This window comes from Tachysurus fulvidraco, chromosome 15 (genome assembly GCF_022655615.1).
Source record: "Tachysurus fulvidraco isolate hzauxx_2018 chromosome 15, HZAU_PFXX_2.0, whole genome shotgun sequence".
NCBI classification, from domain to species: Eukaryota; Metazoa; Chordata; class Actinopteri; order Siluriformes; family Bagridae; genus Tachysurus; species Tachysurus fulvidraco.
Window position 1 is genome coordinate 6,585,499 of NC_062532.1, and position 22,884 is coordinate 6,608,382.

The window sequence follows — 22,884 nt, forward strand, 5'->3', positions numbered from 1 at the left end:
CAACCTCCTGATTGGTAGCTCAACACCTTAACCCCATAGTTTACCAATCAGAAGGTTGTGAGTTCAATCCCAGGTCCACCAAGCTTATCCAGAGTGACTTACATTATCTCGTTTTTATACAACTAAGCAATTGAGCTTTAAGGGCCTTGCTCAGGGGCCCAACAGTGCCAGCATGGTGAACCTGGGATCAAGCTCATAACCTTCTGATTGGTAGCTCAACACCTTAACCACTAGTTTACCAATCAGAAGGTTGTGAGTTCAATCCCAGGTCCACCAAGCTTATCCAGAGTGACTTACATTATCTCATTTTTATACAACTAAGCAATTGAGCTTTAAGGGCCTTGCTCAGGGGCCCAACAGTGCCAGCTTGGTGAACCTGGGATCAAACTCACATCCTCCTGATTGGTAGCCCGACAACTTCACCGCTAGGCTACCACACGACCACAACACAACGTTGTTGTAAAATAATGCCATGTCGACACGTTTTATTTTTCATGTTCCACAAGAATGAGCTCACGGACCGATGCTGTTGAAAAGGCCTAGGGTTCAGTCAGCATTCCAATTCATCAGTCAATCCACTCGAAATCTTCCACTCCAAGCGTTGCAAAGACCATGTATTCATGGAGCGTGCTTTGTTCATAGGGGCCTTGTCATGCTGAAACCTGATTGGGTGACTCAGATCCAGGAAATAAAAATTCGATAGTAAACAAAGACATTCTAAACAACAGTTTGCATAAGACCAATGGTATTCTAATCAGGTGTCCACAAACGTTTGGCCATATATCGTAACTCTGACATAAATATTTGTGATGCTATATTATATATGTTTATGTAATCAACATTTTTACTAAATCAATGTTAATTGAAGTATGGTTAGCATTAAATCACTTCCATTACACATTTCCTTTTAATCGGTTTGAATCCCTGAGTAAATTGTTACTATACAAATACATTCGTTATAATGTATTTCAAGTATATAGAATGTAATTAACATCAGAGCTTCTGTTTTATAAAAATAATAAAAATAAACATATTTTGATGAAAAGCAATAGCAAGAGTCAGTAGCTGTTGTTTCTCTTGACCAGTATTGTAACACAAAGGTAACAAAACTCAAATGCTCTCACACAAGCTGTATTTTACTTCACAACATGAGTCAAAGTGAATATAACAGCCTGTAAAACCATTGTTCATTCTGGTAGCTGTAACTGCCTCCATTGGTGCAGCACCACATTCTGCATCACTGAACATCATGCATCCCATTGGATTCCTGTATGAAAGACCAAACAACAAAAACTCAGCAACAACAAAAAAAACACGTGATGATCATGTGCCTGTTTCACGTAGCTTTTCCTCCCAATATAAATCTATTCTTATCTATTTATAAAGTTAAAGTCTCATTGAGTTCATATATGACTAAGTTATAGTTAAGAATATAATAACACGCTCCCTGATCCGCTAGCTGTCGTTTATTAATTACAATTGCTAAATCTACAGGTTAATTTATGTATGTATTGCTTTAACGTTGCCCACATATTGTTGAGGAATTGTATTGAATCGAATCGAATACAGTTGAATAGTTTTTTTGTTTTTTAACAGGCCGATGCTTCGGGTACCTAAGAGGTCCTTGGGATGCGCATTGTGCACTAGAGCGCAATGTTTTGAAACGTACTGCTGTGTAGCGCAAGAGCCGACTTTACCATATATGGACAAAGGCAAGCGTCCATCAAGACGCTGTTGCTTCCGCGTTTGTGCGATTAGGCGGAGACCAAGCGGCCGGCAGCAGGAACCGAGCTAAAGGATCCGGGCGGCTCCGTTTGTCATTCATTCGAAAAGGAATATCGCAAAAAAACAAGTGGACAAACATGGCGTACGAACTGAGTAAGTTGTAAGCTTAAACGCGCTCTGTGTTGCGTTTGATAGCCGGAAATCGTGATCCTGTGTTCGGCTGCTGCCTGGAATGACAGCGGACGTGTTCCAACTGTCACTCTGCTTCATTAACCGCCCTCATTCTATTACCGTGTATTTAAATCCATCTGCACGCGCTCACTTTTTTTTTTTTAAATACCTGGAAGCCGTTAGAACCCAACGGACGCGTTGACACTGTCGACATTTTGAACGTTAGCTTTAAAATAAACAAATATGACGAGATGGTTGTTAGCTAACCGGCTAACGGAATGTAAACATCACACACATTTTAGCAAAGCGAAACAAAAAAGCTCGTAGAAAAAAGCGAACCTCGGTGTAAGTCGACTTTTTTTTTTTTTTTTTAAAACAAACCGCTTGTTTGGACATGGTGTTTAAAGGAGTCTCCAGTGTTAGTGTAAGGATGTGACTTTAAGGCTTATTCAAGGCTTTTCAGTTTTTTTCAATTGGAAAAGCTTCATTTACGGGACAATATTTTGTCAGGTTTAAACCCAAACCAATTTATTTATTACTATCTCCCACTAACAAGGGACACAGGAGTGTACAGATTATTAAATGTCCAGAGAGACGAGATCTAGTACACGAGAAAAAAATAAAGTATAGTAAGCTAATTCTACATTATTATGTATTGTAGACTAATTCTACAATACTATGCTTTTTGTAGTGATTCATTTAACGCTGTGATTGAACACTCTGGTGTACATAAAATGTACATACTCGGGTCGATTCAAGCGGAAATAAGCTTCATAAATCAATCACGTCATTTTATACTATGATGTCGACGCGCTCGTGCATTCTGGGGGTTTTAATTGAAAATGGTTTATTAATCGTTTATTGTAGAATTAAAAAAAAGTAAGACTTTAAATTACTTCATGACAGTTTTTCTTAATGATTAAGATAACATGATATGGATATAGTCTGTTATAGTCTGGATATAGTTGTTACTGTCTGAAGAGTGTAGCAATGTTGCTAATAGCTCAGAATAACACTAGGAAAAGTGCAAAATCTGCTGAATCCTGTTTCTCACAATAGAGACTAAAACTACAATTAAAATGTGGTCAAATTTGTCACGAAATTTGTCATTTATTTTTATAAGTTATCGTTTCTATAGTAACAAGTCATTACCCAATTTAAATTTGTAATTGTTGGCAAAAAAAGGTGCATTTGTTGACATGGTGTTTAAAGGAGTCTCCAGTGGTAGTGGAAGGATGTGACTTTAAGGCTTACTCAAGGCTTTTCAGATTTCTTTAATTGGAAAAGCTTCATTTACTTCATAATTTTGTCAGGTTTAAACCCAAACCAATTAATTTACTACTATCTTACACTAACAAGGGATACAGGAGTGTACAGATTATTAAATGTCCAGAGAGACGAGATCTAGTAGTACACAAGTATACATTAGTTATACACTGTGTTTTTAAGGTCACCTTCTTGGTAATGTGCTTTAGGCAAACCTATTCAAATGAACTTGGGACGTGACTCACAAATGTGAACTAATCGTGCATTGAATAGGTGGTAGTTTGAAAGAACTAAGACCAAATTAAGCACACAAGCACGCTGTAACTAAGTATAGCTGACTAGTAAACTAGCCATGTGTTCTAGCTTGGACATAATTTCACACTAGTTACATTATCGTACGTGCCAAGTGCACACACACTACTCAGCTAAGCAGTGTAATTAGTAAACAACACGCAGAACATGCTAGGTGTTCAGAATGAGTGTTCACAATATGTAACCAAATTGGGCAATATAAGCATTCTGACTGGAACACAAGTATACATTTATTTAATTTACTAAACAAATGTGAACTAAAATACACACAGGTTCATACGCTAGCTAAAATCTCTAGGGGCAGATGAGTAGTTTTTGTAGCCGAGCATGCTAGCTGGGCATTAGGAGTTAACATGCTAGTAATGCTATATAAAATTATAAGCAGTCGTTTATATATAAGCAGTCGGTTATCTAGATGGCCATGTTAAATATCTAAACTTATGGCACTGTTTCTTACATTTGTAACCGGACATATTTGTGAGTCTCATGTTTGTTTGTCTTACAGAGCACTTGTTTGCCAGCCTTCCTCAGATGGAAAGGGGCGTGGCCAAAGTTATTGGTGGGGACCCGAAAGGGAACAACTTCCTGTACACAAATGGAAGGAGTGTCATCATCAGGAACATTGATGTAAGATTTATTCTATTCTGAATTGTTTTAGTTGCGCTTTACTTCAGCAGTTTGATGTTGTTTATTCTATCGCTGGCAAATAAACAAGAACCAGAATAATCTATTATTAATGAACAGATAGAAACTAGATGAACCTTGGCAGAGTATAGCACTAGATAGTAATGACATAGCCTTGTATCTATGTACTGTATCTTATAATGTAGAATTAGCTTACTATGCTTTTAAATGAGAGAGAAGCTGGTGGATCCAGTGATTTGGTTGCCTTTTGAGGTGCCGACGTTCTACCTCATGATCAGTTAAAGAAAGTTAATTGTAGGTAGATGTTGTGTGTGACGTACAGAAGAATTTTGATTGTAAAAATATATTGCAAAGATTAAGAGAGGGGACAGAGGGTTTTGGTTTTTGAAATGTTAGCAAAAAAACAAAAAACAGGTCCAGGTAAGACTGTAATCCATGATAGTACAGTTTACTATGTAATAATTTATATTCATTCATTAATTATTGGGTGTGTTACAGAATCCCTCTATTGCTGACATCTACACGGAACATCCACACCAGGTCAATGTTGCCAAATACTCACCAAGTGGCTTCTACATTGCCTCAGGAGGTGAACCGTTTGCTTTCTCGTGTGTGTGTGTGTGTGTGTGTATGTGTGGACAGGATGACTTCAGGTGTTTAGTGTAACTCCAGAACTCTGCATTCTGTTAGAGATTCATACACACACTGGGTGAAAGTGTACTATACCTCGACTTGGGGACTGGCTGTGTGTACTGATCATACCGATACACTATTTAGTGATCACAGTGGTGTTTGAGACAGTCCCTGTTAAGCTTGGCAGATTTTTACACACCTGCTTTAATCTGTTTTTGTGTCTGTGCATCTTAGATGTGTCAGGAAAGATACGGATTTGGGACACGACCCAGAAGGAGCACCTGCTGAAGTACGAGTATCAGCCATTTGGAGGGAGGATAAAGGACATCAGCTGGACAGAGGACAGCAAGCGTATCGTCGTGGTGGGAGAGGGACGAGAGAAGTGAGTTGTTAATCAGCCTTTATTTAAAAAAAAAACAACAGTATGCTGATGTTGATTATGTCTTGATGCATTTAATTACTCTAATGTAGTGGAATGCGTACATAAGTTATTGCTTACATTAGAACAGCTACAAACAGTCGTTTAAAGTAATGTGTGTGTGTGTGTGTGTGCATGCGCACGTGTGTAGGTTTGGTGCAGTGTTCCTGTGGGACTCAGGCTCCTCCGTGGGCGAGATCGTCGGACACAGTAAGGTCATTAACACTGTGGACTTTAAACAGACCCGGCCATACAGACTCGTCACGGGCAGCGACGATAACTGCACCACCTTCTTCGAGGGGCCGCCCTTCAAATTCAAGTGCATCATCAGTGTAAGTTCACTTCAGTTTTCATCTTGTTCAAATCAAGTCTGAAAACCACACACACACCTTTTCTTTTCACTGCACAAAAAATAAATAAATTACACCACAGTGGGCATGTGCCAAACCACTATACAAGCAGCCACTAACATGTCTCTGTGTGCTTCTGTGTGTGTCTCTGTGTGCTTCTGTGTGTGTCTCTGTGTGTCTCTGTCTGCCTGTGTGTCTGTCTGTCTGTGTGTGTCTCTGTGTGTGTGTCTTTGTCTGTCTGGCTGTATTTTTTTATGTGTGTGTATACATGTATCTATGTGTTCTTGAAAGTTTAACACTACGCTGGGAAAAAGACTACGCATGTGTTTTATATCACTTAAGTGAAATTCTTTGATTTATTTACGTTAGTCTCTCGCTATTTTATGCATACGTTCTAAAATGAACACTGGAAACCCGGATGGTCCAAATTTGTGTGAATCCTGATCAAATCGAGCAGCGTGTCATTTGGACTCGAACAAATCTGACATTGTATACAAAGGAGCTGGGATGGTTAATGTTACATATTGGTTTACATTTGCAAAGTGAATTTCTCTTTATTGTCTGTTAAAAATATACCTTTGGAACCTCTGGATGTGGAGTTCAGTACAAGCATTTTTGAAATGCTATACACAAATCCGGATATAGGCAGGTAGGCAGACTTTGGCAACAGTGGCAAGGAAAAACATCTCATGTGACACCAGGAACAAACCTTGAGAAGACTTAAAAGGCAGCTAGTCCTCTGCTGTGTGGCATCGGATGGTGTGGAGTGACACGACGATCGTCTCAGTCCTTAAGTCCACTGTTTTGCCTGTGCATTTAACAAACAAATCATCACCGTGGGTCAGATGTGCAAATACAGCCATGAGGGATACGTTTGAATGACTGCTCATAGGCAAATGCAAAAAATGTGTAGAAAAACCCTTTTTTTTCCCGAAGCACTGATATTCACACGTTGCTTCAATCTGTTTTGAACTTGTTTGCAACCTTAAAAATGTTCCGCCATATTGGATTGTTTCAAAATATACTTTTGAGCACCAATCTTAGGCTGTCAGTCCAATCAGAGCAAAACAAGTGCAGAAAGATCGCCTGGAGTCAAAAAAATGGAGCTTTTGATTCTACGTTGTGGAAAACACACCAAAAATTTTAAAATGGGTGTGGCCTTTTAAAAAAAAAAATTTTTTTTAAATTAAACTGCTAGAAGTCTTGAATGGAATGAGATTTTTACCAAATTTGGCACGCTTATGGAAAGGCCCAATCTGAAGACATCTGCAAAAAAAGTCAGGTGTTTGAACGTGGCGTTATTATAGGAAAAAATAAAAGAGAATTGGCTTTAACTACAGAACTGTCGGTCTGATTGGTTTTTAAAATTTTGCATGCAGTGTCCTTGACAGAGCTCCTCGTTCTGAACAACTTTGCCTCAAGCACCAGTGGAATTGGACAATTCAAAGTAGTCCAACATTTTATACAGAAATGTTTATGAAACCATTTAATTTGTCTGTAGAATTGAACAGAGATTGGACAATAGGTGGCGCTGTAAATTAAAAAAGGTGGGTAGCTCTTGTAGGGACGGGACCAAAAAATGCTGCCTAGGCCACTTGAGTGATATGGATTAGAGACTAGGATAGAAGGACCTGGCGCGCGCACACACACACACACACACACACACAAAAAAAAGCTGCTGTACTTGTGTTTGATTTTGTTTCTGATTTGTTTTCTCTCTCTCTCTCTCTCTCTCTCTCTCTCTCTCTCTCTCTCTCTCTCTCTCTCTCTGCAGGATCACAGCCGCTTTGTCAACTGCGTCCGTTTCTCTCCCGACGGAAACCGTTACGTTTCAGCAGGCGCAGACGGACAGGTAAATAACGCAGATGTCACCATCTTTGCCGTAATTCTCTCTAGAGCAGTGTGACCACTCGTTCCTTAGTAAAGCCGGTTTTCTTCACATACACAAGCACGGTCGCTCTACAGCGTGTTCGAACTTGCCACGGAAAGCTAAAGCTTTCACAGAGCTGAACAAAATGAGCGAAAAATGTTGGGAGAAATAAATGTCTGTAAACTGGAGAGAAATTGAAGAAAAGGTGAATTAGGTGGGGGTTTGATGTGAAAAAGAAAGGAAGTAAAAAAAAAAAAAAAATTAAGTCCAAGCATGTCACACAGGGAAAAAGTAATTATTTTAATTAATTTGATTGTTTTTTAGAGGCCCAAAGACTTCATATCTTTATTCATTGTTTTAATTTATTTGTTTGTTTGTTTGTTTGTTTACTTATTCAATTCTATATGTAAAAATGGCACTTTTTTCTTTCCCCCACTGATCGCTATAGATGCCTTAGACCTTACTCCACATTTTCCTCTCTTCCAGTCTCCACCATGTCTTATATTTCTCTCTCTCTCTCTCTCTCTCTTTCCAGATTTTCATTTATGATGGAAAGACAGCAGAGAAACTGGGATCGCTGGGAGGAGATAAAGCCCATGAGGGCGGGATTTATGCCGTATGTATCTTTTTGCTTACGTGTGTGTTTGTATGTAAATAAAAATATATATTGAATCCTTGGACGAAATTCGAAGCTTGATCAAAGAAGCTAAACGTCTCGCTGCCTTTTGCAAATTCACGGCCTGGATTTTATCTGCTGTTTTGGCTTCGGCGCATGAGTAAATGTCATTACGCAAATAAAATGGAAATAATAGGATGTGCAGCAAGTACACAAATGTAACTAAATATACGACAAATGTGCTCCTGTTCGCTGTTTATTGTAGTTGAACTACTTTCATTCATAGAACATTGTATTAGCCTTTATATTGTCACATATACATTACAGCACAGTGAAAATCTTACTTCGCATATCCCAACTTTGGAGGTTGGGGTCAGAGCATAGGGTCAGCCATGATACAGCACCACTGGAGCAGAGCTTGTTAAGGGCCCTGCTCAAGGGCCCAGCTTGGAAGTGCTGGAGCTTGAACCCTGATCTTTTGATCAGTAACCCAGAGCTTTAACCACTGAGCCAATTTTTATGCTGTAGGTTACACTATATTTCCTTTTTTTATTTCCCCAACGTAAACATTAACTTACCTCCCCTTATATCTTACACATAAACATGCCGTTATCTGATCACTAGCTGAGTCACTAAAGCCACACCCCTCAGACCTGAGCGCTTCTAACAATGATGACTCGACTCTGTAGGTGAGCTGGAGTTCAGACAGCACTCAGCTTATCTCTGCGTCCGGCGATAAGACCGTCAAACTATGGGACATGGCGAGCTGCACTGCGGTGACCACCTTTAAACTGGGCAATGAAGTTCTAGACCAGCAGCTGGGTTGCCTGTGGCAGAAAAACCACCTCCTTAGCATTTCGCTGTCCGGATACATCAACTACCTGGATAAGAACAACCCAAACCGCCCGATCCGCACCATCAAGGTGAGCATATCGAGACGGTGCTAAGAGTGTCAGGCCTCACAGCCTGTCAGACATTAATCATTGCGTTCATTTGTTTAGGGACACAGTAAATCCATTCAGTGTGTGACCGTGCATAAGGACGACGAACGGAGCATCATCTACTCCGGCAGCCATGACGGACACATCAATATCCTTTCACGCATGAAGGAACTCGTTTGTGTCAAACATTTACATGTCGTTGCCTGATTTCCTCTAACATGTCCCCAAATATGAATATATCCTTACTTCTAAGTGTGAATGTGTTTGGACTCTTAACTCTGCTATTGTGTTATAGCCAAAAGAAAACCCTCTGTATTCCTTTTTGTGTTGCTTTGTGGTGTTGAATGTTTCTAGCCGTTGTCCTCCTTAACATGTGTGTACATTACTGGGACGCTCAGAGCGGCGAGAACGACACTTTCTCAGGAAAAGGACACACCAATTCCGTGGTTAGGCTCACCGTGGACGACTCGGACCGACTGGTGAGCTGCAGCATGGACGATACGGTTCGTTTCACGGACCTGAAGAAGAAGGAGTACAGGTAAAAACACACCAAGTGTAGATCAGTCTAGCCGTCGAATTTCTGTTCCAAAAGCTGCAACAAAACACTAAAGCATGGTCGTACGTCGTAGGTACTCCAGCATAACTAGCACACATCTAGTGCAGATTTGGCCAAATGAAGCAATGAATAAATCTCTCTGCCGTTTCAAGACAATAATTAAGATAGATAAAGCTAAATTTCTCTCTCTTTCTTTTTCACCTTCTCTTTCACACACGAGATATTATACCAGAAATTAAAAATTTGCTGTAAAAGTACATACACAGTGACGACACGTGTGTGGGTGTGTTTTAGTGCTTCTGACCTGGTGAAGATGGACACCCAGCCAAAGTCTGTGTCTGTCGGATCAGGAGGTTTGGCTGTAGCTGTGTGTATTGAACAGGTAACATATACACACACAAACACACACACACACACACACACACACACACACACTTTTTGTTTGCATATTTGTTTAGTAAGAGATACCAAGCTATAAGGTTTCAACGTGATGCTGTTAACCTGCAACATTGTCTACAATCCACACACACACACACCTTGAACAGCTTTATTCTCCTTTTAGCTAGAAGTTTAGCTAGATGTTTCCACGGTAACACTTGGCTCATTTCCCCTTTTACTTTAATCACAACAGTTGCTTCAGAGCTAATAGTGTGATAAACAGAATATAAGATTGAAATACACACTTCCGATTTCTTTTCTTTAGGTGGTGCTGTTGAAGGATAAGAGGAAAGTGTTTGCTCTGGATAAGTTGGCTTACCAGCCAGAAGTGGGTGCAATTCATCCCGGAGGTGGCACCGTGGCAGTGGGCGGAGCTGTAAGGAACCACAGAGTGCTGTTTATGATTTGCATGTTTCACCTTCTTCACTTTTCATATTAGTTTTTACATATTGTTTAGCTTCCGGTTACTGATAAAACAAAGAGGTCCGATGGAGAGGATTATATATGTAGAAACACATTGAAAGTATAAAGAAATTGGACCATGATTGTTAAAGGGGTGTGTGTGTGTGTGTGTGTGTTTAGGATGGAAAGGTGTATCTCTACTCGGTTCAAGGGAACACCTTGAAGGATGATGGGAAGGTTCTGGACACTAACGGACCTGTGACGGATGTGCAGTATTCCAGAGATGGGGCGTTCCTCGCTGTCTCAAACGAGAAGAAAGTCATCATCGTGTACACTGTTGCCGATGGTTACGCGGTAAATAAACACAGCCGTTATCCATTTGACTGTAATCAACTGTAATCGTACTGTTTCAAAAAATGTGTCCATAAACAGTATGTCCAAACGAACCAAACCCCAGCAGGTTCCCAATCAAACACTCCAAACGTGTGAAAGCACCTGGAGTAACTGGATCACCTAGCTCTATCACCCATACACAGTCGTACATGTGTTTTGTGTACGCAGGTTAAGGGCGAGTTCTACGGGCATCACGCTAAAGTGGTATGTCTGTCCTGGAGTCCTGATAACGAGCACTTTGCCTCCGGAGGTATGGACATGATGGTGTACGTCTGGACCGTAACTGATCCCGACAAGAGGATCAAAATTCCCGGTACACAAACTTACACTTTATCGTTTTCATAGAACTATGTATGATTTTATTGCCCACTCAGACGGTATCTATTATCTTTCCAATTATATAACTCTATCTAATGACTAATGAGAGAATCTATTTATCGATAAATAACCGTCCACCCCTCCCATGTGCTAGAATGGTTTGTTCCAGTAGTTTCACAAAGTCTAGAAAGTACAGCATCTGGGTGTGAAAAAAAAAGTAGGAAATTTAGGATATGGAATGTGAAGCTTGAGGATGTGTTTAGAAAATGAAGGACAACATCTATATCGACTCGTACGGTTCTGTTATTTACACACGGCCCATGTTGTGTTTGTTTGCACTGCAGATTCTCACCGGTTGCACCACGTCAGCGGACTGGCCTGGCTGGACCGGCGCACGCTCGTCACAACCTCTCACGACGCATGCGTGAAACAGTGGACGCTAAAAATCTAAGCAGACTCGCACACATTTGCAGGATCTGTAGGGACAGATGTAGGGATTGTGTCTTTCTCTCTTTCTCTCTCTCTCTCTCACTCAGACTTGCTTTCACTCGCTCTCTGTTTTTAAGGGTTGTGTGCCAGTAATCTCAGCTGCCTTGTGTGTGTGTGTGTCTGTCTCCTTTCTGCCTTCAGTCAGTTAACATGCTCCTTATCTCTGATCTTTATGAAAGGTGTGACATTCCAGAGGCGTGAGAGTGAGACCTCCATCTTGGCAACATTTATGCTCACACACACACACACTGTATTCAAACACGCACTTCTAAATCATAACACAACTCTTGACCTAACACCAAGATTATTTTTACATTATGTTCTATACAAAACCCTGTCATGGATCGATCTATTTTTTTTTCTTCTTAATTTTATTTCTATTCAGGTGGAGGTTTAGCTTTAGCGCTCTCTCTTACAGTAACGCGCTTATATAATGGACCGTGGTCTGTGTGCATTCTGCTGAGAGGATGTGTGCATTCAGGGAGCAATAACAGGTTGCAAAGTAGAAACAGGACAGTCCAGAAATTTATTTGTGTGTATGTGAGGGAGCCATTGGTGTTGTGTCCCTCTGTCTCCGTCATTGTGGGTATGTATGTTGTGTTTAATATAAGCCTCCACTTTTTCACTGGAGTGGATGTGATTCATACTAATGATGATGATGATGATGATAGTAATAATAATAAGTGATGGAAATAAAGCTGAACACTTTTTATGCATGATGTGGTGTGTGTGCAGTATTTACATCGTGCATGCTGAAATGTTTAAAAAGGACGTGTTGATTATGAAAAAACAAGGCTTTTTATGACGACCTTGCAAAAGCATCCTTGGTATTTTAGAAAATAATAATGAGTATAAACAGACCAGACCTGCCAACCTTTACGCATTTTGTGTAGCAGATACGCATTTAGACACCAAAGTACGCTGCTACGATTTGTCACTTCAAAATACGCATTGTAAAAAATTGATGCACAATTTTGAGTACAACTGTCTGTGCATTTGCGCACCAACTGTCTGTGCATTTGCGCACCAGGCAATGCGCCTATAGGTGTAACCGCATTGGGCAGCAACCTGGGAAAATAATAAAACAGTTTAAAACTCTTCAACGCTACAAGCGGACAGCCGTCAAAACGAATGTGGTTTTCATCTGTCTCTGTCCGTCTTAAATTCTTCTTACATTGACTGTTTTTTACAAGTGAGGACTTAACGTTTCAAAGGTAAATGACCAGAATTGTGAATTTCATCCATTTTAATAAGCCTAGCGAACCACAGGCGTCGTTAGACTCCTTTACTGCGGCATGTGCCTCAAGTTTAAGTTTTACGCACAGATCAAGTTTTACTTTATTTGCCAATATTTATATAGGAAACATAAGTCATGCCTGTAAACGCATCGCCGTCGTACTTTAACGGAAAAGACAAACTGGCGCAAGCACGCAGACATCAATATCTGCGAGCATCTGTGTATCCCTTTTATAGCACGCAGTCATGCTACTCGATTGTTACTGGCTCCTGTAGATCACATCTGATGGACATCGGATTTGTTTGTGAAAAGCAGGGAAATAGAAGCAGAAAGTAGAAATGATGAGGGAGGTATTATTATATGATCAGCCCGTCAAAACCATAGTGAAGTCTAGAGTCTTGCATTATTGCTGAGAAAATTAACACGTGTATGTGTTGTCAGATACGAAGGTACTGTTTAGTTCATTAGATCTAATTTATGGCAATACATAAAGAGTATGCAGATATTATACACAAACGATCATGCACATAATGTAATACTCTTTATTTTAGTAGCAGCCAAGTATTGTTATTGTTAGTGTGAAAATATCACACGTTTTGAGATTTTATTTATTTTGTTGTCTGATATGTGTTCAAGGGACATAGCAGTTTTTTCTGTTATTTATACAGTATGCTATTTGTTGATTTTTGTTGATGTCCTATGTATTTAAGTAATGTTTAAGAGACATGTTTTTGTTTTTATGTTGCCTTTTCGATAAAAGAGGTCTTCATGGTCTACTTGTATGTTGAATAACTAGATATGGTGGTGAGTGAGAACTATGTGCTAAGTAAAATGTTGTGATGAGTGAGCATGTGAACTTAACACTGACCAGCAAATGTGCCTGACCTCGTGCCAAGTCGCTGCAGTAAGTTGCTACTCAAAAACTTTTTCCAAGGTTGGCAGGTCTGACAGACTCTTAAATACCTAATGTGGAAGCCAGATAGCTCTGACATGGTCGAGGTTTCTGTTTTACAAAAGAGGTTACGAGGAGTTTGAATTCTGATGAGGGCAGGACCCAAACAGCGGGTCAATGTGGAAAAGTCTCTCAGACTCACTCCTGTCAATCAGTGCCATTAGCCAATCATGGGCATCAGTTAGCTCAAGTATATATAGTGGGGCAAATAAGTATTTGATACACTGCTGATTTTCCACTTACAAAGAATGGAGAGATCTGTAATTTTCATCGTAGGTACACCTCAATTGTGAGAGACAGAATCTAAAAAGAAAAATCCAGAAAATCACATTGTATGATTTTTAAATAATTAATTTCCATTTTTATTGCATGACATGTCTTTGATACAATAGAAAAACAGAACTTAATATTTGGTACAGAAAACTTTGCTTACAATTATAGAGGTCAGATGTTTCCTGTAGTTCTTGACCAGGTTTGCACACATTGCAGCAGGGATTTTGGCCCACTCCTCCATACAGGTCTTCTCCAGATCTTTCAGGTTTTGGGACTGTCCCTGGGCAACAGAATTTCAGCTCCCTCCATAGATTTTCTATTGGGCTCAGGTCTGGAGACTGGCTAGGCCACTCCAGGACCTTGAATGTTTCTTATCGAGCCACTCCTTAGTTACCCTGGCTGTGTGTTTGGGGTCATGGTCATGCTGGAAGGCCCAGCCATGACCCATCTTCAATGCTCTTACTGAGGGAAGGAAGTTGTTGCCCAAAATCTTGCGATACATGGTCCCATCCATCCTCCCCTCAATACAGTGCAGTCGACCTGTCCCCTTTGCAGAAAAGCACCCCCAAAGCATGATGTTTCCACCCCCATGCTTTACAGTTGGGATGATTGTACTAATCCTTCTACCTCCAAACACAACGAGTTGAGTTTATACCAAAAAGTTCTATTTTGGCCTCATCTGACCCCATGACCTTCTCCCATACCTCCTCTGGATCATCCAGATGGTCTTTGGCAACCTTCAGACTTGAGCAGGGGGACCTTGTGCAGGATTTTAATCCATGAATGTGTAGTGTGTTGCTAATGTAACCGTTGAGACTGTGGTCCCAGCTCTCTTCAGGTCATTGACCAGGTCCTCCCGTGTAGCTCTAGGCAGGTCCCTCACCTTTCTCAGGATCATTGATACTCCACGACTTGAGATCTAGCATGGAGTCCCAGTCTGAGGGAGATTGACAGTCATCTTGAATTTCTTCCATTTTCTAATATTTGCACCAACAGTTGTTGCCTTCTCACCAAGCTGTTTGCTTATTGTCCTGTAGCCCATCCCAGCCTTGTGCAGGTCTACAATTTTGTCCCTGTCTCCTTAGACAGCTCTTTGGTCTTGCCCATAGTGGAGAGGTTGGAGTCTGATTGATTGAGTGTGTGGACAGGTGTCTTTTATACAGGTAAGGAGTGGAGGATAGGAGGACTTCTTAAAGACAAACCAACAGGTCTGTGAGAGCCAGAATTCTTGCTGGTTGGTAGGTGACCAAATACTTATTTCATGCGATAAAATGAAAATTAATTATTGAAAAATCATACAATGTGATTTTTTTTCCACGGTTGAGGTGTACCTATGATGAAAATTACAGATCTCTCCATTCTTTGTATGGGAAAACTTGAAAAATCAGCAGTGCATGGAGTTTCTCAAACTCCTTCAGACAAGAAGATATTCCTTGCAGCACGCTTTGAATACAATGTTAGTACATCGTTGTGCCTCTGCACACAAAAGGTCTGCTTCAATATTTGTTTTCCATCCAATATGATTGGGTTCAGTTTGCTTAGACACAGCAGGTCTTATTTATTGCCAGCCTTTTTAAAAATCTCATTTTAATCACTTAAATAAAACATTTTTGGCAAAATGATTAAAGTGAGATTTGATGCATTGATGAGTCAACCGGGAAGTCATAAAAGATCCCAAGGACAATCGTAGGCCTCCGTCTCGTCTGATAATGTCTGTGTTTGTGAGTCCACCGTTATTACGGTGCTCAGGATCTACAGAAGAGTTGCAAGATGTTTGTTCTGTGACCTCCAGCTTACCGTTAGCGAGGTCATGGTTAGGGTTGAAAATCTGGCCATTTGTGATCTGAAGCTCAAATTTGATTGGGTTTTGCAGCAAGGACACTAAGAAATGGCTCAAAGATACTTAATAAGGGTTTTCAGCAGGTTGCAGTTTTTGCTGCTGAAGGTGATGCAACCAGTTGTTACACTTTGGGTAAAAATATGTTTTCCTCAAGGGTGATATGGATAAGTTTCAACCTTCTACCTTTTAATAAATTACTTTTGTTATGCAGTTTTCACTTTTTGGAACTTTTTGTGTATATCTGGCAACCAATCAGATTAGTTTGCCTTCTTTGCGCGTACCCCTTCATCAGCCAATCACAACAGTTTGTTTGAAACGGTGAGTTGCGACGCCGGCATTGAGCACGTGACCAGGCTCTGATTGGTCGCTGATTAATCTTCTGGGCGGAGTCAGGGAACACCAACGTGATGTGGCGGCGCGCGTGCAGTTTTCAATAGAGATTATAAAGTAATGTTTGTGTTATACTGGGATTATAACTTCTGGAATTACTAAACAGGTACAGTTAAGAATTATTTAATAAAGTAGAGACCTGTTTACTTTTCACGCAGAATATATATAGTACAAGTGCCATGGGCTTCGCAACCATTATATGTACTTTTTTATTTGCTTCCGACACCCATGACAAGTGCAATTGCAGGACAAGTGCAATGTTATTGATTAGTTTGTTGGTTTTTAAACAGTAATACTAGCAGCTCGCCACAAGAGGGCGCCAGAAGCATAATTAATAAAATTATAATCTATAGAATTTGGGTCAGTGTTTAAAAAAAACAAGCTTTTGACATAGTTTGTGTGTGTGTGTGTGTGTGTGTGTGTGTGTGTGTGTGTGTGTGTGTGTTGATATATATATATATATATATATATATATATATATATATATGAGAGAGAGATTTGATGCATTGATGATTTGACAGTCTTAGGAGCTGTAGGCCTCCGTCTCGTCTGATAATGTCTATATATATATGGGTGATATATATATATATATGTATATATATGGGTGAAAATTTCATTTAACAGTAGGGGGGGGCAATAAACATAAAAATTCTCATGAGAAATTTTTGAAGGGGGACAAATAATACAGTCAAATTGTACTTATAAAGACATGTCCCCACAGTGAAAAACTTAGCTTTTATCATTATTATTGTAGCATGGAGACTGCGTCATTCTGGTTATTTTCAAAGTTTTTCTCAGGTTCAATAACAAAGCAGATTTTTCTTCAAAACTATTTATTGCATTGTTTGTTTACAGTTAAGCCATCAACATACAATAAAATATAAACATTTTTTTATATATAAAATATATAATGTTTTGTAACAAAATCAATTATTAAATAATCAATTTACAGTAACTGCTCTATGTATAAAACCAACAAAACGGCTTTGGCGTGTTAGTTACAGTGCGCTATGCAACTAGCTAATGTAAACAAGCTAACGTTAACTAGATAAGTCAGATTTAATATATAATATATCTGCTAATATAGCAGATTCGTGGAAAATTACATTGGTAAGCAGCATTTTTGCCACAACTAATTTCTGAATGAATCTGCATCAACTACATTAAAGAGAATCGCTTTATTTAAAGTGAATAAAATCCCCTATTTAATGGAGTTTAACTGAGCCGCAGCCACACACCTGACTCTTGTATGCAGAGTAGGTGAGATGTACTGGGAAAGCAGGCAGTGGGTCAAACCACTGTGAGGAAGGGGGAGGGGACTCATTTATTATTTCATTTTATTATTTTTTTTTATCAATTATTTAGGTATACATACATATAATTTTCACAATAGAGAGTGTGATATTTTTTAAATAATTTTTTGGGGGGGACAATCCTTGGATGGGGGGGACATGATTTACGCCCATGTATATGTGTGTGTGTGTGTGTGTGTGTGTGTGTGTGTGTGTATATAATATACACATACGTATACACACACCTCGAGATACGAGTTTAATCCGTTCCGTGACCTTGCTCGTATCTCAAAGCAATTTTCCCCATTCAAATCAATTGAAATCCCATTAATCCGTTCCAGCTCCCAAAATTCCACTCCAGATGTTTTATGTGGTTTGAATATGAAAAATGTACAGTACCTGCATTTATATATGACAAATATTGTATAAAAACATACAGTAATAAAAGAGAGTGTTAAAAAATAAACTGGTTTTACTATAAAGTGGATTATTTACCTTGGAGATCAGACGATTTGAGCTAACGGAAGATGTGCATGGAGGTTGAGGGAGGAGTAAACAGGAGTTAGGAGGAATTTTGTCTCGTACGTACACTTTCACTTTCGTTCACTTACTCGCTACTGTACACTCTTAATGTTACTTTACACTTAAATGGAACTTAACTAAACATCACTAAAAGTTAATGTATTTAACTGAAATTCTCTAAACTTAATTGCTACAATTTCTGTTTTCTTTACATTCATTTTGCTTAATTTTCTTCATCGCTTTTCTCTTGACTTGTTTTTGCCTTTTTTTTTGTCACTCTTTCCTCACTAACATCTGCCCGGTCGTTTTAATAAAAACCTGTCCAAGGAGGTTTGTTTCTTCCTCCCTTTTAAAATGTTTCGGAAATGTGTAATGCAAGTGTCATTAAACAACACTGATGCACGACCAGTTGCAACTATTTTTGTGATGCTCGTATCTCACACGTGGTTGTTGGGGATCTTTGTTGCGGCGGCGGCGGCTCAGATGCTCGTATCTCAAAAGTTTGTTCGTATCTCAAAGCAAAAATTTGGTCGAATCACAGCTCATATCTCTATCTCAAAAAATTTGTATGTCAGTGCACTCGTATCTCGAGGTATCACTGTATGTGTGTGTGTGTGTATATGTATGTATATATATTGATATATATATATATATATATATATATATATATATATATATATATATATATATATATATTATACACACACACACAATTTATATAATGAATAAAATTATTTATTTTTTAATAATCAATTAATTATTATTATTATTATTATTATTATTATTGTTGTTGTTTTTTTCCCCAGAGTTTCCAGATTGTGTCCTTCAAATAGAGGCTGTGTAGATGAATGATCTAAAGGAGTGAAAGTCTTGGACTCGAGCAAGAAACTTAAACCTAATGGTGAGTCAATACATCATGATACATTATGGGCTTGATTGCTGTACAGAGAGGGCGGAGTTATAGAATTGATGTCATTCACAGACGTCATTATAAATAGCTTTATGATCACAGCTTGCGATTTCTGCCTCAACTAAAGAGAGTTTCCTCCAAGTTCATCTGGTTATTTATTCTAACCATTCGAAGTTGTAATCCTAATCATATTGTGTGATTGTTACAGAAAACGAGGTCGCTTTTTATATTCATTACTCTAATATGCACCTTTCTGTCCTAATATTCAAGTCAATTTTATTTGTATTGTGCTTTTAACGATGGGTATTGTCTCAAAGCAGCTGTACAGAAGTATATAAACATGTAATAGAATTATAAAGTTTAAAATGAAGTTACTATTTATCTCTAATAAGCAATCCTGAGGCAACGGTAGCGAGGAAACCCTTCCTGAGATGATACGAAGAAGAAACTTTTGAGAGGAACCAGGCTCAGAAAGGAAGCTTATAACTTCTTAAAGATTAAGGACTTAAGAGTCCTTTTAACAGCAGTTTATAGTTGAGTGAATGTGAATTGTGCAAAAGCTGGCAGACGCAACAGCAGTTCAAAGATGGTATTTATATATTTTTGTTTAGCTCAGGAAACCCCAGAGACAATGCATTACAGCTTGCAGACAGTCAGATTAGCCGGTTTGTCTGATCCCTGACCATGCTTCTGGATCGTCACACGTTGGGTATGCTGCAAGAAATGAGAGCAGCACCTTTTCGAGTCCGATGGACACCAAATGGTCTTCAATCGTGCTCCAAGTATCTATGTTTTCAGAACACCACCTGAACATCCAGCAGTTTAGTGACCATAACCTGCTGTAAGCTACATCGCGAGGGCACATTGGGATGGGGCCAAAGCATACGACAACATTAGACATCGCCTTTGCAAATTTACACACCTCTACAACATTACTCTTAGTAATCTCTGATTTGACGTATATCACGATCTCCTACATCAGCGGTGTCCAATCTTATCCGGAAAGGGCCGGTGTGGGTGCAGGTTTTCATTCCAACCAAGCAGAAACCACACCAAGTCTACTAAAAGCTAAAAATAACTGATTAAACTGGTGGAATCAGGTGTGGCTTCTGATTGGTTGGAATGAAAACCTGCACCCACACCGGCCCTTTGTGGATATGACTGGACACCGCTGTCCTAAATGTACATGGAAAACTACCTCAGAGAACCTGTGCTTGCCTAAGACCCTAAGATTACCTGCTATGTCCAGTGAACTGGCTCCCGGGATACACCTAACCGGTGGTACTGGAGCCCCTAAAGGCCTGGCTAATTTCACTTGCTTTAAGATTGAGCCTCCTATAATCAGAGCTCTTTCAGGTTCCTTAGCAGGTGCTTCAATGAGGAGAGCAAACTTGTAAAGCAGAGCTGAGTAGTGCTCCTGTGAGTGAGCCTAAGGGTTAGCTTTGGCTTTGTGACTACACCAATGAGTCATTGTACTCATTCGCCACACTGTGAGGGCTTTAATGCCAGTGTTAGGGGTTTACTTACTTCACCTAAGGCATCCAGATTTTCCCCTACAGACACTAGACTAATATTGCTATCGCTAACCCTCTCTAGCACCTGACCTTCTCTGTCAGATAGCTAACACAAACTCATCGCAAGTAAAATCAACGCTAACGACGGAGGAAGAATTACTCCGCATCCTGCTGTTCTCAAACTGTACAAGATGAATGTTTGCCATACTTAATGACTGCAAACCTTTTGACTTCTAATTTCATTTCATTTCAAATGTGCTTTTAAGAATGGACAGTGTCTCAAAGAAATATAAAAATTCAGAATCAAAACTTAACATGCTTTTTCGTGTTATTACGCGTTTTGATTTTCCTCAATAATTTTCAATATTCTATTGGATTCTAAAATATTGCAGCATATTGACTTTATTCTTGTAGTATTGCAAGTTTTAGTTTTTGAAAACCTTTTATTTTAATGCATTATTATTATTAAGATTAAGATTACGCCGACTTTTACCTTCTGTAAAAAGGTCCGGAAAAATTACCTCAGGTAATACTGATCCCGTCCGAATAGACCCGCTGTAAATATGTACGGTAAAATTCCGTCATTGCCTGTTTAAAAGTAGTTTTTGGTGTGTTTTGCAAGCATGGAGGCGCCATGTTGTCTGTTTGCGCACGTGATAAAAGGAAGCAACATCATACGCACATGACGCCAAGGTTACTGTGGAGCGTAAAGCGAGTTACCCCTCCTACTTCTGCTAGTTTTACTGAGATGTCTTGTCCCGTGCGAATTGGCCAGTTAATATTACAGACGTCATGAGGTAAAATTGCATTACTCCACGTCCCCACGTAAAACTAATCCCGTCTGAATAGAGAGTAAAAGAAGGCAACGATACAATGCAACAAACCTACAGCCAGGACAGTTACCAGATCCTAATCCAGTCAAATACGACATTAGGGCTTTTCACGGTAACTGTAAACTGATCCCCGGCTTGTTTCACATTTCACAATGCTCTTACTTTACCTGGCGTTTAACTGTTAACTATTTGAATGTATGTAATCATACTTCTTATTTGCATACATGCTTTGCCAGCACCAGTGATCAAATAAAAGCAGCAAATGGCTGCTTTAAATAACGGTTTGACTCGTGTGGGGAAAAATGTACGGTATGTAAATATCCTCCTCGGCTGTTTGAAGCCTCCTGAGAAGTTGAGAACTCAAAGACGGAAAAGAAGGTTGCTTATATAATAATACACATGCTACATAATATTACAAGTAGATTTTAAATTGGTTTCTCTTGCTAAGCATCCAGCTTATAACCCCGGGTAATACGCAGTGCTGAGTCTGCTTTTTACATCACAAGCGTGAAACCTTCCTCTAGCCAGGTTTAAGCACAGCAAGGTTAAGGACCGTGTATAAAGCCTTGTAGAGCGTTGTTGTTAGACAGCACTTTCCACCACCACCACCAACATCATCATCCAGACACCCATTGAAGCCTGGATGTTCATGGCACTGATGAACTGAATGTGACCTAACCAGGCAAACCTGTCTTCTCAGCCAAAACCCTGCTACATCAGGGCAGGGCAGAGCATAGCATAAATAGCGGAGCTCTACGCATAGTTCTGCTCTTAGCTGTTCGATGCTCATATGTGAATGGTGGGAGGGATCAGAAGCTGAAATGCATTACACTAATGGACCTCATGTGACTGCTGAGAGAGATCAGGGAAAAGGAATCACACAGATTTACCAACTCGGAACTGAACCGCTCGGTGAGTTACTGAACTTTGTGTGAAAATATTATTCGAGTTGATGGGGGGGGGGGGGTGTTTTACTTAATGATGGTTCAAAAAACCTTCACTGTTCACAAAGTTTAACCTGATGCTGTGTGTGTTGTGTGAGCACATTTAAGGGTATGTTCAACATGCATCCTCTAAATTCTTCATTTAAACGCGAATAACATTGTCCCGTATTATCACTTTATACACTCATTTTCCACTTTATTAGGAACGTCAGCACATTCGTGCACAACGCATACATTCATGCAGATGTAGCTCAGGAGATCAGTTCATCTTTACATCAGACATCAGAATGATTAAAAAAAACCCAACTCTGATCTCTGTGACTCTCTCTCGAGGGTATTTCCTGGGATCTTTCATTAACGACAGTCTCTAGAGTTTACACAGAAGGGTGAAGGGGAAAGACAAAAAACGACCTGCGGGCAGAGGGACTGCAGGATGAGAGACCTTGTTAATGAAGGAGATTGGAAGAGAATGACTGGGTCTGAGCTGACAGGAAGACTATAGACAGGTCAAATAATTACTCTCCAACTCCCCCCAAGACCAAATGGAAAAGGATGGTGTTACAGTGCAGCAGAACACACTCAGAGGGACGCATGTGTCTGCCATCTTTCACACACACGTGCTGCAGTAACGAGT

General features: G+C 39.7%; 2 protein-coding genes and 1 long non-coding RNA gene across 5 annotated transcripts in view; 2 read left to right on the forward strand and 1 right to left on the reverse strand.

The window, feature by feature from the left end:
• Positions 1-454: 454 nt before the first annotated feature.
• LOC125138654 lies at positions 455-1,834 on the reverse strand. The gene is made up of 2 exons (XR_007137900.1): positions 1,698-1,834; positions 455-1,267 (listed from the first exon to the last, which is right to left on the reverse strand). It is a non-coding gene; the product is annotated as an uncharacterized LOC125138654 (long non-coding RNA).
• On the forward strand, positions 1,720-12,259 carry wdr1 (WD repeat domain 1). The gene is made up of 15 exons (XM_027171743.2): positions 1,720-1,878; positions 3,980-4,101; positions 4,618-4,708; positions 4,987-5,134; positions 5,322-5,502; positions 7,295-7,372; positions 7,926-8,006; positions 8,696-8,929; positions 9,008-9,095; positions 9,329-9,485; positions 9,798-9,885; positions 10,207-10,317; positions 10,524-10,697; positions 10,905-11,049; positions 11,399-12,259. Exons 1-15 carry the CDS (start codon positions 1,863-1,865, stop codon positions 11,503-11,505), a joined length of 1,821 nt encoding a protein of 606 aa, XP_027027544.1. The 5' UTR covers positions 1,720-1,862; the 3' UTR covers positions 11,506-12,259.
• A 3,942-nt stretch (positions 12,260-16,201) lies between these two features.
• The window catches only part of slc2a9l2 (solute carrier family 2 member 9, like 2), a 97,437-nt gene continuing 90,754 nt past the window's right edge, over positions 16,202-22,884 (forward strand). For all 3 annotated transcript variants that reach the window (XM_047800707.1, XM_047800710.1, XM_047800711.1), the window contains exons 1-2: positions 16,202-16,341; positions 18,856-18,950. Coding sequence is in view for 1 of the 3 variants with exons in the window: in XM_047800711.1 (XP_047656667.1) it covers positions 18,948-18,950 (3 nt within the window). In the remaining 2 variants the exon portion in view is untranslated. The remainder of the gene's footprint in view (positions 16,342-18,855; positions 18,951-22,884) is intronic.

Coding starts and splice junctions, on each gene's coding strand:
- wdr1 (XM_027171743.2), top strand. Junction 8,007..8,695: donor ATGAGGGCGGGATTTATGCC/GTATGTATCTTT, acceptor TCGACTCTGTAG/GTGAGCTGGAGTTCAGACAG. Junction 8,930..9,007: donor GCCCGATCCGCACCATCAAG/GTGAGCATATCG, acceptor TCATTTGTTTAG/GGACACAGTAAATCCATTCA.